The sequence below is a fragment of the Pyrgilauda ruficollis genome, unplaced genomic scaffold, assembly GCF_017590135.1.
Source record: "Pyrgilauda ruficollis isolate IOZ18807 unplaced genomic scaffold, ASM1759013v1 scaffold143, whole genome shotgun sequence".
Taxonomy (NCBI): Eukaryota; Metazoa; Chordata; class Aves; order Passeriformes; family Passeridae; genus Pyrgilauda; species Pyrgilauda ruficollis.
In genome coordinates, this window is record NW_024512877.1 from 314,853 (window position 1) to 330,827 (window position 15,975).

Sequence of the window (15,975 nt, forward strand, 5' to 3'; positions counted from 1 at the left end):
CTCAGCCTGTGTTTTACTGACAAATTGGAAGGAAAACAAAACAAAAAACCTCCAAAACAAAGCAGAAATGTTCTTCTTTCATCCAACCTCCTTCAAAGCAGCTTCTGTGGGGAAGCTCTGTATCCTCTCAATACAATAATGCACCACTAAAAGCAAGTGCATCTTAGGTCAATACAAACTTTATTCTCTACCACATCTAGGAAAAAATCCTCTTTATTTTTAAATTTTAAGTCATGTCTGTTAAAGAGGAAAGAATAAACTGTACCTGTATGACACATTCCTCACTTAAATGTTTAGGAATTTAATACCAAGGTACTGCTGGGCTTTGCCTTTTTGGTTGTTGTGGGGTGGGATCTTTTTTGTTCAGCTTTGATTCAACTTGAAATATTTGTCAGAAAACATTTTCTCTCTATTCAGTGGACCCCGGTTTTGGTGGAAAGTGATTTAATTGGAAACCTTGGAACATAAATGCCATAAACAAATGTGTTTACTACATAGATCTATTTGATTTCCCACGTGGAGTAAGCATCACTGCCCCTCCTTGGCATCTGAATAAAATGTCAGCTGTTTCCAAAATCGTCAGTAACAGGGGTTCATGACTGGGTTAAGTTAAGGCTTCTAGGGTTGGATGCATTTACAGAAGGATGGGACTCATACCTGCAGAAAAGCCATAGAAAACCAGGGTTTGGTGTTGGTTTTAAACAACATGTTTGACAAGTGCCTACAAACTCAACAACCCTTCTGGAGAAAGAGCATCTTTCCTTGTTTGGCAGCTGGAACAGTTCTTCTAGGGCAGCTAAGGCTGTTCGTGTTGGGATGGAGCCCAACATTTTTCTGTTGTCAAACCTCTAATACCGATCAACTCAACTTCAGCACGAGGCACTTCATATCCCTCTTGCAATTAAATTCCATTTCAGCTGCAGAACTCCTGTTCTCCCTGCGTGCTCCCCTTTCTCTCAGATGCTCGCCCTCCTTCCTCCTGGCCTGGGCTGCACAGCTCCCCAGTGGCAGTGGCACTTGGCCTCCCTCCCCTGTGCTACTCTGCGTGTGTGAGATCAGGTTTTACAGTACATGCTGCGTTTACAGAGGGTGGAGTTTACCAGCACAGAAGCCCTTGAGCAGACTGTGGGACGTGTGCGAGAACGAAGTGTAACCGGTGTACCTTGCTGCATGAGAGCTCCAACTCCAAACCAGAAACTATTTAGTAAAGTAAAATTGTTTTCCACCACATCTGAGTCTGGGTTGCACGGGTGGGGGTTATACCACTCGTATGGTGTAAACCTGTGGCAGTCAACAGAAACAGTCTGTAAACATCGAGCAGAGGACACACAGCAAACCTGCTGAGCAGCACGCCCACCACGGCACCACGCAGGGAACGGGCACGGGACAGCCCGGCACAAGGGGGTGCCAAAGGAGGACCTGGCATGAAGGGCATCCCCAGACATTGGCACTGACCCGTGCCAAAGGAGAACTTGGCACAAAGGGCATCCCCAGACATCAGCACTGACCCGTGCCAGCTGTGCATCAGCTGTGGAGCGATGGATGGCACGCTGCTGGGCCTGGCACAGGGCTGCTGCTCCTCTCCTCCTCCCTGCCACAGCCCCACGGCTCCCTGCCCCACTCACAGGGCACGGCTGGGAGCCACGGGGATGTTCCTGGGGTGCACTTTGGGAATAAGGAAGGAGCAGCAGCCCTGTCAGGGCAGCACCACTCGTCAGTGCGTGCTGGACGTGCTCTCCCTGCAGCATTCCCAGAATCACGGGATGTTCTGAGCTGCCAGGGACCCACCAGGACCATGGAGTCCCCTCTGGAGCAGGTGCCCATGCAGGACCAGCCCCACAGGCTGGGCATTCGGAGCACGCTGCTCTCCCCAGCTTTGGGAGGCAGCTCCCCAAGCCACAGGACACGGGATGGGCACTGCGGGGAGGGAGCTGCACAGGGATCCCTGGAAGAGCTCTGGGCTAAGCACACACCAGCAGGAGCACCCCGAGGACTGCCCCTGCTCAGGGTGCCCACACGGGCTCCCCAGGGCCGCGTGGCTTCCCATGGAACGTGTGGATGCAGCTTTAATTGACAACCTCACCCAACACATTCTAATTACTGTTGCAACAATATAATTAAGCATTGAATTTATGCACGGTTGAGAGCGGAGTGCCTTGCTTGGCTGAAGTAATGAATCTGGTAATAATGAACCCCTTAATTGGGAGAGGATGTAGCTTAGGATGCCATCAGCTGCACAATACCCAGAAAAAGAGTATAAAAAATCATGACAAAAGACAAAGTTTTCAGGTTCAAGTTACAACAGTTCTGCATGCACCCATCAAAAGCAAAGCAATTCCCAAGTTAGATGTTTCAGATTTCTGCTGTAATAATGGAAGCAGGTGTTGTGGAGTGACCAGACTCAGTGCATGCACACAGAGGGAAACACATCCTTCACAAGAGATCCCCAGTTAGGACAGTAGGTTTCCAACAGCTCTAGAAGTGAAGAGTTCCCCCCATAGTGTTCACACAGGGCAGGAAGAAGAATAAATCCCTCTGCCTGACCTGCCTGGGAAGCCCAAGGCTGGAATTTTGCAGGGTTTCAGAAAACCACATTCAGTGAGTTGGAAACAAATGTCTCCATCACAGAAAGAGCAAAAGAGCCATGAATTTCTGGCAGCAAAGCCTTGTCTTCCAGACTGGGAAGGTTTTTCTAGTCCTGGGTACACAATTTAATGTGTTAGTAGGGTGTACGTCTCTTTTACACCTCAAAACAAAAGCTGATTTTCTTCTTGTGTTTCTATTGCTGCGCTGAGCTCTGGTTTACAGTTCAGCAGAATTCACTGCTCAGACCTTCTGCTTTCCTGGTCCTTTCCCCCCTGGTTTCTCCCTCTTCAGCAGCAGCTGTGCTGAGGTTTCTGATAAAGGTGACATGCTCAAGGACACCCAAGCACCTTTTCCACAGGGTCTGTGTGACATTATTGACTCAGCTACTTGGCTCTACCTTCACTGATGTAACAACACAGCTGAGATGGCATTAGCAGAAAGGGAAATTTTGGCAGAAAACACCTTGTTCATCCACTGGCAGTGTACTTGGAACAGAGCTTTGCCAGTCTGCAATCCTTCACAGCAATAAAAACTTCAGTGTTTGAGTTTAAAAATTAATGTAACAATGACAGGGCTACGCAAGGCTCAGAGACAAATGAGAAATTATTCAGCTGCTGAAAAGTTGAAAGAAATGACAGGAGGATTATACCAGTCTGTGCAAATTATTCCCAAGTATTTGTTTTCCAGGAACTGATGTCAAAATGTGGGTAGCCATGTAATTTACTGTGACAGTGCTAAGAAGTGGATGGTTTCTGGGGTTACTAAAAGCAACCAATATTTGCTGAAACACTTTGCAAATCTTACAGAAATCTTGGTGTATTTGGAGACATGGACAGGTCTTGATGTGGGTTTCAAGAGCAGCTTAGCTTAAAATGTATAAATTTAAATTAACATGAGCACAATTTCACTTCTTCAGTCCATGCAGCTGAATCTAACTAGGCACTGCTTTCAGGCATCAGCTCAAAGAAAGCATTTGTGTGCCCTTCCACTGTTCTGAGGTGGAGAGGGCTGGGGGATGTTTTCAGTCTTGGCACGCAAGTGCAGAAAAGTCAATCTGCCAGAGAGGAGCAGATTTAAGATTAGTCATGACTGAGATCATGGGTTGTGTACAGTGCAGTTATTATTTATGGTGCAGCGAGGCGCTGCAGGAGCCTGTGGGAAGTGGTGAGTAACTGCATACAGCCCCACAGCTGCTGGGGAGGGATAAACTCCTCTTTCACCTCAGGCCACCCCTGGGAGGGTAACCCATGACCTCTCCTCCTCTAATGCTCAGAACCATTTCAGGAAATGACCTCTAGGTTCACCTTTTGGGTCTTTTACCTGTGAACTGTGTGCACCGTGAGGGGAAAAGGGAAATGCCTACATGCAAGTAACAAACTGCTTTTCAGCACATATCTGCTGGGGCGGTGCCTCCTGATACATCCCATGGGATATTTCGCTTGGAACAGCCCTTAAAGAAAGCAAAACCTGAGTGCAATACAGAAAAGCAGTGTTGATGAGAAAATACCAAGACTTTGCAGAAAAGTTTTAGGACTGGATAAGCCCCTTAGGACAGTACTCCAGAGCCCATCCAACACCTGTGAGAGGAGAGGCTGTGGGTGCATCCCAAACTCTGTCCTGGCCTTACCTGGCAATGACAAAGAGGACACAGCTGACTCCAAGGCAGGCCAGGAGAACATACATCCAAATATCTGGAGAGAGAGGGTTTAAAAAGGAGAAAACGCCGGGGTTGGTCCCGTTGGGCTTCCGGTACAAGATGCTGATTCCCAGTGTCATGAAGGGCTTGGAGAAATCAATCACTTTCTCTCTGACATAGGTAATGGTGAGAGGAGCAACAGCCAGGTCAGCTTTCTGGAAACACAAAAGGGAAAACACTCATCTCCTTCATGTTCAGCAAACCCACTGCAATTCCCTCCATTTCCTTCCTGAGTATTAAAAAATAAACCAATTTTGGCTCAAATTGAACAAAATTTAGCATTTCTAGGGTATTTTGGGGAGGTGTGACATTCCATTTCCTCTTTTTACAAGGCAGGGGGACATTTAGAACATGGCCACTGATGGACATTTCCCCCCAACACCTGCAAACTGCTCATCAGACATTCCTACTCTGTTTTGTGGCAAAACAGACACAGCAGTGGCTCTAAGAGGTGAAAACCACAGCAAACATTTCAGATATAAAGTACCCCAGGCGAAAGGAGAACAGAGAGAAGAAGGGTTCAGTCTTACATGATCTATGAGTTCCTTGACCATCCCATTCCACTCTCCCTTGTCATTCTGGGCTCCGTATTTGCCATCAGAAACGAGTTTGACCTCATAGATGAAGCCTAAAATGTTTGACAGCTCCTTTAGCAGGTCCAGGCAGTACCCCTCGAACCTGTCATTGCCATACAAGGGCTTGTCAGACTTCTTGTACATCACATAGGGATCTTCCTGCAGGAAAACACAGCAGACAGGCAGTGAGAGATGTGAGCCTGGGCTCGGGTTAGATCACTTTCTCTACATGATGCTAATATTTTCCAAAGGGATTGCAAGTACATGGAAACCAGCAATTTACTGTGTGCATTAAAAGCTCTTCTAGGTGTGTTAACAAACTCACTGAATGAATTGGTATGAGCATAAGGGCCCTAATTTTCAGTGGAATGGGCCATTTGTGGCTCCCAGGAGCTTTAATTCCAGTTGTGCACAGCAGCTCCAAACTCAGACCCAGGGTCTGGATCTCACATTGTCCCACTCCAAGGGACAGGAAGGGATACTGAAGGAGAGAGGATCCTAAATAACAGAAAAAACCCATAAGGGGAAGCTAACATTTTCTATTATGTGAAAAATAAGTCTTTACTGAGAAAAATCTTCAAATGGAGCGAAGAGGGAACGGAGAACAACAAAGGCAGATTGCAAAGTACATTTTTGCTTTCCCTTTTACAGGATTTTGGATAGAACAAGATCTGGGCAAGTAGTTTCATGTGGCAAAACACCTATGGCAACAGACACGTAGTGTAGAAGGAGCCTTTGAGTTCTCTCCCTCCCCCTGAGGAACCAGGCAGAGCAGCTGAAAAACAAGTGGCATTTTTGGGTGTGTAGAGAGCACAAGGCAGAGCAGCTCCCGAATACCCCGTTAAACCTTTTGCATTCCTCACAGTAAGCACAATGGCTCAATCTGTCTGCTGTTTACCGCTTCCCTTCAGCCCTCTTTGTCTCATTTCCAGTAAAACTAAGGATGTATGAGCAGTGACTGCAAAGCTGAGCATTTGTGTGTGCTCCTTCTTCTGGGAGGAAAAGTGCGCAGGGTTCGTCTGAAACGCTGGAGAAGGGGAAACAATTTTGGAGGCAGAGGTTCTGGGGGTCTTCCAGTGTTTGGAAGTGTTTTGGAGTCAATCTCACGGGTGTGTGTGGATCCTGAGCCTGCACCTCGGGCAGCCTTACCAGAATGGTGGTGACGATGAGCGTGCGGTTGGCCAAGGAGTCCGTGATGTTGGTGGACCGGTCCTTGTTGCTGTCCGTCATGTTAAGGCCACTGTAGGAGTTCCAGACCCCGATCTGCACAGAGGAGAGCGGGTGAGAGGCTGCCCTAATCCCTAAACCCCAGAGCACGGGCTCAGGGGTCACTCAGGAAGGGACTGAGCGCTGCAGGAGGGCAGCAGCTCAGAGAAACGCAGCAGCACCATGGGCTGATTCAGAAACCCCAGGCAATGACTGCAAAATGCACAAATGCAAACCCAGGAGCACTGAGAGCATGAGGCTTGGCAGTGCAGTGCTGGGGTGGCCAGCTGGCTAATGAAGTGGAACATGCTGGCTTTGTTCCCTGCTAAAATAAAAAAGGAAAATGTCTATTTTTATTGTTTTTTTTTTTTTTTTAAATTTTGTCGATGGTGGAGTTGAGACATGTGGCAAGATCTCTCTCTTCTGATAGAACATGTTAAAAGCCTGAATGGCTACAATGGAACTGACTGATGGATGCACTGGCCTTTTGCTTGCCCTGTGCCTTCAGCAGGTTTAGCAAAGATTATTCTGTCATTCCTGGACTCCTGGATGTGCCAGAGCTATCAAGGTGGTACATTTCACACCCCGAGCAGTATTTACTCAGCAAACATCAGTGGCCAAAGACAAATTCCTTTCCAGCCCTGGAGACAGTGAAAACTTCCAGTATTTACTGCCCAATCCAAAGCCTCCAGGGAAGATATTTGTCCTTTCAGTGGATTTGGATTTATGCTGTGGGGGCAGAAATTATAACCGTGTTATTTCTTCACATCAATATTTACCCAACTTAAATGCAGGCTGGAAGCATCTCCAGTGTTTTTGCCTTTGGATTTTCATGCCCAGCTTGGCTGAAGGCTGATGTGAGGAGCTCCAGGGGAGGAGCTGCCTCAGGCAGTTTGATTTATGCTGGGCATTGTGGAGAGCACAACCATTTCAAGCAAACCTGGGGTTCATGTCCCCAGGTGCCACTGCTTTTGTCCCTCACAAACTATTTTTTCCATATTCTTAATGGGGACAACCATACCAGTAAAAAAAAAAAAAAAAAAGTTTATTCCAAGCATTTGTCAGTCATTCCCTTTGTTTCCAAAACTAGATCAGGCTGGGACGCTGATCTGGAAAGTGCACAGATTTACAAAGGAGATAAAATGCTGGCAATTATGGCAGCCTGAGCCAGGAATACAGTAAATATCCAGCGTCCTTGGATTTGCACCAGGGTGTGTGAGCCCTTCTGCTCACTGTTACTGACTTGGAATATGTTTGTTGGCAGCAGGGAAAGAGGAGGACAACCATGAGACCAGGGAGCAGCACAGTCACAGAGCACACAGAACACACCAGGAGAGCACTGCACGTCCGGGGAAAGGGACAGCGCCGCAGGACAGCCCTGCTGGAGGGGCACGAGGGAGGAGGAAGGACCAGAGCCAGGTAGGACATCACTGGGGGAGTTCAGGGGATGTTTTGCAGTTTAGTGACAAGTGTGAGTGGTGCCATGTGCCCTCCCCAGTGAGCCCATGCTCTGACCAACTGTGGTTTGGTTTAAATCAGTTCAGCAGAACACGAGATGCCTGCAGTCCAAGGGGAGATTGCTTCTGCGTGTCAGGGGATGATCTACTCCCCAGGAAGGGGGGGAGAGGGCCTTGGTGCCTCAGCCTGGAGATTAAACTGGGTTATTAAGGATGCATGTGCTCCATGAGAACACAGGAAGGGTAGTAGAGGGTGTTTTACACTGGTCTGCTCTTACAAAAACAGCACAAATCTGAAACCTTTCTCCACTGCGTATGAGAGAGGGGTGTGGAATAATGAGATCTGTGTGAACCATGGGCAAAATACAATTCTAAGCACTATAAAAAGTTTCTGTCTCATGACTGTAGAACACCTCAGACTTCATGGATGCAGTTTTTATCTTCTCCTCATAGAACAGCAACCAGGGGTTGTAAGTCCTGTGGGGAGCAGTGCGTGGAGCTGGTCTCCAAATCCCACTTTTGTGTTTTAAGCACCTTATGTTCAAAGAGGGATGAGATTCCTGGGGTAATTTACATCTTTTATAAACAAGCTTAGTCCCAATTTCCATATGTTAGTGAATGACAGCACCCACTTAATCATCTCTATTATTTTCTGTAAGGAGCTAATAACACACTTATCCAAATTTTGCGGCAATAATGCTTGAACGCTGCCAGCACTGAGAGGTTTGTGTGGGGAAAAACGCCCCCAACCCTGCACATTAAACCAGACTTTGAGCTGATGCCAATACACATCCAAAATAGTGTAATTTTACCCTGTAAATTGTAGGTGAATCAGGAAGGATGGCACAGGAGAAAAGGACTGGTTTTGGTGCAGTAGGGGCCTTTACTCAAAGATGGGAAAAGCACAGCTCCAAGAAGTAAAATAATTATTAAACCCCCCTGATTTTGGTGAAAATGCTGAATCCTGCCAAGATATTTTTAGTCTTTGCAATTACAGCGTCTCAAGTGGAGAAAAACTTATCCTACCAGGAAAATTCCTGCTTTCAGAGAGATTGTTGTCTCTAAACTGCAATAGAAGAGTCACCATTAAAACCCAAAGGCTGAGTGTGAAGACCCAGCCCAGAGGGTTTTGGCTTCACCTGTCTGTGTACAAACCTTCTTCCACACTTTATACAAATGATTAGAACCCTCGCCAGCAGCCTTGGTGCAGGGAAAACAAACAGAGTGCCTCATTAAAAATGAAAAGAGAAGCTGTCTGGAGAGCTGTGTGGGAGCAATTACAGTTAAATTCTCCATTAACCCATCAGCAATTACCACCCAGAGCTGAGCCAGCGCGCAGAGCAAGGGCCAGCAGCCCCGGGAGCTGCTGCCACCTGTGCTGGGGTTTGGGACACCCGCGGCTGCCACCCCCAGGGCAGCCCGTATCGCTGCCTGAGGGCTGACAAAAGGGAAGGAGAACAATCCAGTCTCACAAACCTGGAGAATTCTCAGCACTCCACTTTGTGGAGGTTATTACTCAAGTACCTTCTGTCCTCTCTCCCTCATGTCACATTTCTCTGTGCACTGCTATATGAATTTATCTATCTCTAGGTATGAATTTACCATCCACGGTTGCAGTGGCAAGAATTGAAAACGAGGTGCACTTAAGATGATTCTTTCCATTAGATAGGTATTGTCTGCCCCACATTCCTCTCCCATACCTCAAAATGCACTGTACAATAAGAACCCAATCTTAGCAGCTCTGCTTTAACTCTGACTCAAATCACTTGGGAATGGTGGGGTATTTTTACCCCAGACACAGGAGATTCAAACTCAGGAACCATGCCCTTGTCAAATTAACTCTTGGCCATGTTTTTTACCAAAGACCTGCCTACCTTTTCTGTGCCTTCCTCCTTGAGGCTGATGATGTCCAGGTCAAAGTCCTTCCTGAGCCCGTCGGTTTTGTTGAAGGTGATGCGCCCGGTCAGGCCCTCCCACCGTGCCTGGGGACACAAACACACCCTGCCTGTGGCACCCAGCAGCAGCCACCCGGAACCCAGAGCAAGAACTGTTAATCATAATTGTCATTTAAATACACCACAGCGTCGAACCACTTCCAAATTTGGGGGCTTTTAAGCGTATGTGGCTTTGCTACCCGGACAAAACCCCCTTTTTTTGTTGTTTAGTTTCTTTCTGATATGTTTTGCATTTTGCAACCAAGCACAAGTCTGTGACAGTTTACATAGATTGATTTACACATGTCTGGTACTGGTAAAAAAATGTAGACTGACCAAAGAGAAAGGGAGAGCTGCACATGCCCAAAGCCAGGGCAGTTGTGCACTGCACAAGAATTCACTACAGTTTCAGTCTCCTGTACCTTGTGAGCCTCCCACCCAGCCTGTTTGCCTTGAAATGAGATCTCCCTCCATCCCTCCCTCCCTCCCACCCCATTTTGTCCCCAGAGCTGGTCCTTATCCATAAAACAAAGTGATAGATTTAAAAGTGCAGGCAGTCTTGATAATCTATTTTTGGGAGGCCCCCCATTAGATTAAATTTGTCAGAGATACAAGGAGAGCTGACGATAAATGATGGCATTGTTCCTTCGTGTGTGTCAGCCATATAATTTTAAATTACAAGCTTTTCCACCACACATCGTTCCTCGCCTCATTTAATTTATTGGAGACAGAGGACAGAAGTAAAGCTGCACTAAAAACCACACTTACAGACTGGTGTCCCCCCTCCCTGTTTAATCTGAATTCCAGCCCTGAATCTGCAGGGTTTAATCTTGGATGCTGGGGAGTTCTCACCACATGTCTCAGACAGATCTGGTGCATTTGGAATTTGTGGAAACAGCAGGACTTTGATACACACTTAAGTAACATAAGAATGGAAAAGCATTAGTGCAACAAATTTGCTGTGAGATTTTCCATCTTAATGACTTGGGAGTACACACAAGTCTGTGCTGTAAACAGTGAAACACTTGCAGGGTTATTTATTAATTGTATAATCAAGATAGCATATGGACACATATGGATGAATTTCAATCTCTAACATCCCTTTTTCCAGTCTGTGTTTTTATTCCTCTGATGTGCCCCCATCTCTTTTTCATAAAGCTGGAACATTTTATAAAATCTGCTCTTTAGAGATCAGTTTCTCAGGAGTTTCAGGGAGTGTTTCTCAGAAAGGTTAAATGCTGATGGGATTTTTAAATCCTAATGGTGAGGAACACGCTTCAGATACCATCTAAATTCTGAATTTAATTTCTGAATTTTATTTTATTGCTTCTAAACCAAAACAGAGAAAGCATCATATGCAGAGTTCTTGCTAATTAACAAACTGTAATGAAGCAGAACTTCCTTCCTTCCAGAAAAGCCAGGAGCTGCATCTGTGTGTATTACAGGGATGGGATTTCATGCTTTCACACAGGATTTATAGCAATTTTTATGTTTCTGGTGACACATTGAGTGTTAGAGGACATAATAAAAGCTGAATTGGAGCCTGATCAGGTAATTGATCAAAGAGCATCACTGTGAGCAGCTGCTCAGACCCTTTCTTACTAAGCCTCGAGAAGGGAGTGGGCAGAACAGGTTACAGACACAACTTCAGCCCCCTTCAGAGGCTGGCAGGCACTGCCACGGCCAAAATACACAAAGCAACCTAGTGAGAGCTGTGGAACTGCCTGCTTCCACTGTGGAACTGCCTGCTTCCACTGTGGAACTCCATCCTTCCCCTGTGGAACTGCCTGCTTCCCCTGTGGAACTGCCTGCTTCCCCTGTGGAACTGCATCCTTTCACTGTGGAACTCCATCCTTCCACTGTGGAACTCCATCCTTCCACTGTGGAACTGCCTGCTTCCACTGTGGAACTGCCTGCTTCCACTGCTAGAAAAGCTGAGGGTTGTGAGGAAAGCACAAGCTGAACTCTGGGGTTAAATACTCCAATTACAATCCCTGTCAATAGATTGATGGGAAATTACAGCAACAGGAGAACAGAGCTGACTCAGCCTGCAAGGTCAAACGCTCCAGAGGAGTTTTATCCATTCCCACCCATCACAGGGTCTGTATCAATTCCCACTTCACCATCTTGGATCAATGCAGCAGCCTCCATTCCAGCCAGAGCCAACCAACAGCTCAATCCCAGGATCAATCAGTTCAGCTGCTTCCAGACTTATCAGAGCCTCCTGGAATATCCCGAGGGGGAAGGGACCCCCAAGGATCACCCAGCCCAGCCCCTGCCCTGCACAGACACCAAACAATCCCACCCTGTGCATCCCTGGGAGCAGCGTCCAAACTGACTTGAGAAATTCCCCAGACAGACCAGATTCAGTTATTTATTTTGTAGAACAGAACTGCATTCTTTATTCTCTCTCTTTTTCCCTTCTCTTGCTGTTTAAGTGTAACTTGAAAATTTGGAGACTTTTCCCTAAAGGCAAGCAATCTTTTTTTTCCCCTGGCTTTAAGGGGAGTTTGGTCAGAAATCACTCACTGGACTGTTCCTTGTGGGAGGAGTACACTCAGAAGCTGGAGTGAAATCTAGTTGGTGATAAGAATATTTTCCTGCCTGCTCTGTTTTGTCCTGGGGTTATTTTGACCCATGGTATATATATTTAATTCTTGGGGTTCTAATCTGTTTATTTATTATCAGAAGTTCCCAGGCAAAATGAACATCAGTTATTGATTTAATGTACATTCCTAATTAACCACAGGGGTGAAGGAACAGATATTCCCAAATTTCTGATGAGGGCTTTGATGGTACCTGACACTTGAATGAAAAATTCAAAAACGTAGGAGCACCTAAACTTGCAATGTTCAGAACACCTCAGGTCTCTCTTATGTAACAAAACTCCCCAAGGCCATAAATAACAATACCACTACATTAATGAATAATTAATAAATAATAACCAAAATGCTACTGACTAAGACCAGTTTAATTTTCCTTTGGTTTTCTTTCCTTTGGGAAGAGAAAGCCCCTGCTTTATTGGAATTGCAGAGAGAGCTGCCAGATTGAAGTGACAGTGATACTGTTTCTCTTTGGAGTGGAAATTGTGTGTGATGAGCCACACATCAACTTGTCAGCTCTCACAATTAATCCTCTTATTACCAGAGATCCCCCAGGATTATGGAATTCAGTGAGTTGGGGTTTGACTTGGCCATTATCCTGCTCCAAATCTGGCATAACTGATGGAATAAAGAGAATTTCAGCACTCGCCTGTGGAGATAAACTGAGAATTATGATGCTCCACAGCCTCTTTACTTGGAAGAGGTCCAGGAAAAGCCCTGGCCTTTCCCTGAGCAGCACTGGAATGGAAATGCAGTGAGAGGCAGAAAGGTGCATTTTCCACGGCTGGAGGGGTGGGATTATATTGGTCTGTGAATATGGAAAATTGTGCATTGTGTTTGAGTAAGCCTGGGTATATTAAGTATGTCCTGAAAAAATGTTCTGTGTAGCAAATATCAAAACATCCTCCATATATTCAGATAAAGTCACTTTATAATGGTTCTTGCTTGTTTTTTATAAGCATATCTACTGCCCAGGAACCATTTAATGAGCTGAAAACAGACAGAAGAAAATATATGTAATCTTTTTGTCAAACAGCTTGTTTTGATTTTGGATATCACAGTGCCAGTACCCTGGCAGATAATTTTTTATCAATTTTCATCAATTCAATATGTATTTATTCCCAGCATGCAGTCCTGCAATTACTTTGCAATCTGGGCATAGATAATTCCATAAATAAGTGTTTTTCCACTTGAAATTTGATTTCAGAGTAAGAATGCCCATTGAGATTGCCCTCAGCCTCATTGTCTTCTCGGGAAGCTGAGCTTTATTTCCTAATAAAGCACCATGGGATGCAGGTCAGGCAGTTGTTTTGTTTGCTCTCCTAATTAAGAGTTTTCAGGTCAAAGTACAGCCAGTAATAGGCTCATAGCAGAAATGCACTTCATGGACTAGAAGTAAAGTTTATGAAAAGTGAAACAAAGACAAAAGATTGTTTTAGTGAGAGTGAATCAAGTGTTACTATTAAATTATCTAGTGAGAGAAGCGCTACCAAAGTAAACAGCTGTTTCAATTTGATGTAACTGAATATTGTAGCACCAGAGCCCAGAGAAGAAATCCAGCCAGCACCCCCAGACCCTGCCACTGGCTCAGTGCTAAAATGCAGTGAAAAAGATGAAGCAGAAGAGATTTTATTTCATGGTTTGGAGCAAACCATGGTTTGTCATCTTTTCCCAGTCATTGCACAAAGATTTCAGTGCTGCTCACAGCCCTGTCTCAGAGAGCAGGGGACATTGCCTGGCTCTTCTGGCACCAGGCTCTTGTACTGCTCTCTCCTTCTTACGTGTTCCACTCTGCAGGGTTAGAGTCCCAGGAAAACGCTGACAGGCTGGCTCTGGGAGTAATCAAAGACCATTAACAACAGAAATGTTCTGGTCTCTTACAAGATTCTTTGTGCTCCCGCGTTTGGAGCTGCTGCCAGTCAGAAGCACAACAAATTGATGGACACCTCTGCAGATGGATTGCTTTCCCTTCTGTCATAATTTAAATTTCTACTTTACTGTAATGAGAAACCTCCAGTCCCTTCTCCTTCCAGTATTGAATGCAGATGCATGGCTCTCCCTCCTGGTCACAGTGCTTGGCACGGATCTCCTCAGAAGCACAGCAGGAACTGAAATCTCTTCAGATCCCTTTCCATCTCTGAGATCTTTCTCTGTGATTCTGCTTGAGGGCATTTAACAGTCACTCAGAATCCAGTCTGCATCTCTATCCTTCTCTCTACAGTTGTTCTTTTCATTGTGGCTGGATTTGAAAAAGGGGAGCTCACACTGGTTTTGATGATAATTGAAAAACAATCATAACTGGGGCCTTATGCTTTAGAAGGGACATGAGCAGAACTGGGTCAGATCCTTTGGTTATAAACATATTTCATGTTTACCCCCATTTTTCCTTCAGAAAAGGTGGGATCATCCTTTCTGTCCCTGTTCCCCCTCTGCAGACAGACAACAACCTCCTTTTCCCTGTGAGCAGGTAAGGAGCACTCCCTGCAAATGCCTCCAGAAGGGCTCAAAGATTAGAACATCCTTCAGCTGTGAATGGCACCAGGTCACTGAGAGACACAGCTTCTGACAAGGAGTTACTTCTCATTAAAAACTCCTTAATGGGCTGTTGCAGAGCCCTGATCTCAGACATTTCATAGCGCTGGCCCACAAAGCAAATGAGGTGACCTCAGTTCTTTTCACCACCAAAATAACATGCAAAAACTCACCAGGGAGCCATTGAAGCACTTGTTAACTCCAGCATCTGCAGGAATCACTGCAGGCAAATTCTTTGTCTGAAACTGGTTTACTTAGACTGGAGTACCAAATATTTGTCTTTAGATCAGTCTGTAAAATGCCTTCACAGAATGTCAGTACCACATCAAAAACTCAAAAACCAGGGCAATTAAATCCTACCCGTGTGGGCACAAGCTATCACTCTGCTTCCTTGACTTTGTTTTCTCCACACCTATTCACTGATTCCTAATTATAAAGTTCCTCTATTTGTTCCCCTGTTGAACAAACCAGACCCTAACATGATCTGAGGTCCAAATGTATTTGCTATTTGCTTCCAACTCATGTTTTAGGCTTTACAGGAAACTCAATATGGTCTTATTAAATCTTATCCTTTGCTTTTAACAGCCACCTTTTTTTGGCTACATCAGCCACAGGAAGAGAAGACTCTCAGAGTATTTAAACCAGGGTTTTACTGACCATGAGAGACTCTATTTGCAAGGCCATCAGTAATTAGCCCCCATATCTCACTCCATGCAAGAGAAGCTGCTTGTCCATGATAAATGAGAGCTGTGTCACTGTTCAGGCTCTGAATTGATCTGCTGGGGTACATCTGCTACTCTTGGGCAAAGTACTCCAGTTTAGGCTTCAGGAACCCTTAGTTTTATACTCAGCATCCCCCAAAATAAGGAGGGCATCACTGCAAGAGCATTCACTAATACAAAGTCTTTTGTTAACTTTAAATTTCATTATAATTACTCTTCAAATGCAGGGATTGAGGTGGGGAAAAGGTAAAACATATGTGGGATGCTCCAAATAATTTCCAATTTTCATTTCCATGCTTCCCTAAAGGAAAGGTGTCCATTTGAAAATCAAAATAAAACCAGGACTTTTGAAGGAGTGAAGGCATTTCAACTAAAATATGTACTTTTAGGACATCTCTGGATCAAGATCAGTCATGGGTTCTTGTAAGATAGAGCATTGCTTCAGGAAGCAATTTCATTCTTTAGAAACACTGGCTACAATGTTTTCTGGATATTGATCCCTGATCAAAGAATCTGCAAAACAATTGGAATTTCACAGCGAAGCAAGGACAGAGCTACAGACTCACTTTTCTTTCCTTTTCCAGAACAGCTGTTGTAGTTACCTCACATTTTTAGACATCATCAACATCCACAACAAACATTAACCAAATAAAAAACCTGGGAG

General features: G+C 45.2%; 1 protein-coding gene across 3 annotated transcripts in view; it reads right to left on the reverse strand.

Moving 5' to 3' along the window:
* The window catches only part of GRIK1 (glutamate ionotropic receptor kainate type subunit 1), a 102,534-nt gene that overhangs the window by 18,841 nt on the left and 67,718 nt on the right, over positions 1-15,975 (reverse strand). For 2 of the 3 annotated variants that reach the window (XM_041460408.1, XM_041460409.1), the window contains exons 8-12: positions 9,395-9,502; positions 6,007-6,120; positions 4,813-5,016; positions 4,214-4,437; positions 1,163-1,281 (exon numbers count right to left, since the gene is read on the reverse strand). In XM_041460408.1, coding sequence (XP_041316342.1) covers positions 1,163-1,281; positions 4,214-4,437; positions 4,813-5,016; positions 6,007-6,120; positions 9,395-9,502 — 769 coding nt within the window. The remainder of the gene's footprint in view (positions 1-1,162; positions 1,282-4,213; positions 4,438-4,812; positions 5,017-6,006; positions 6,121-9,394; positions 9,503-15,975) is intronic. The other variant, XR_005954589.1, reaches the window with a different exon arrangement.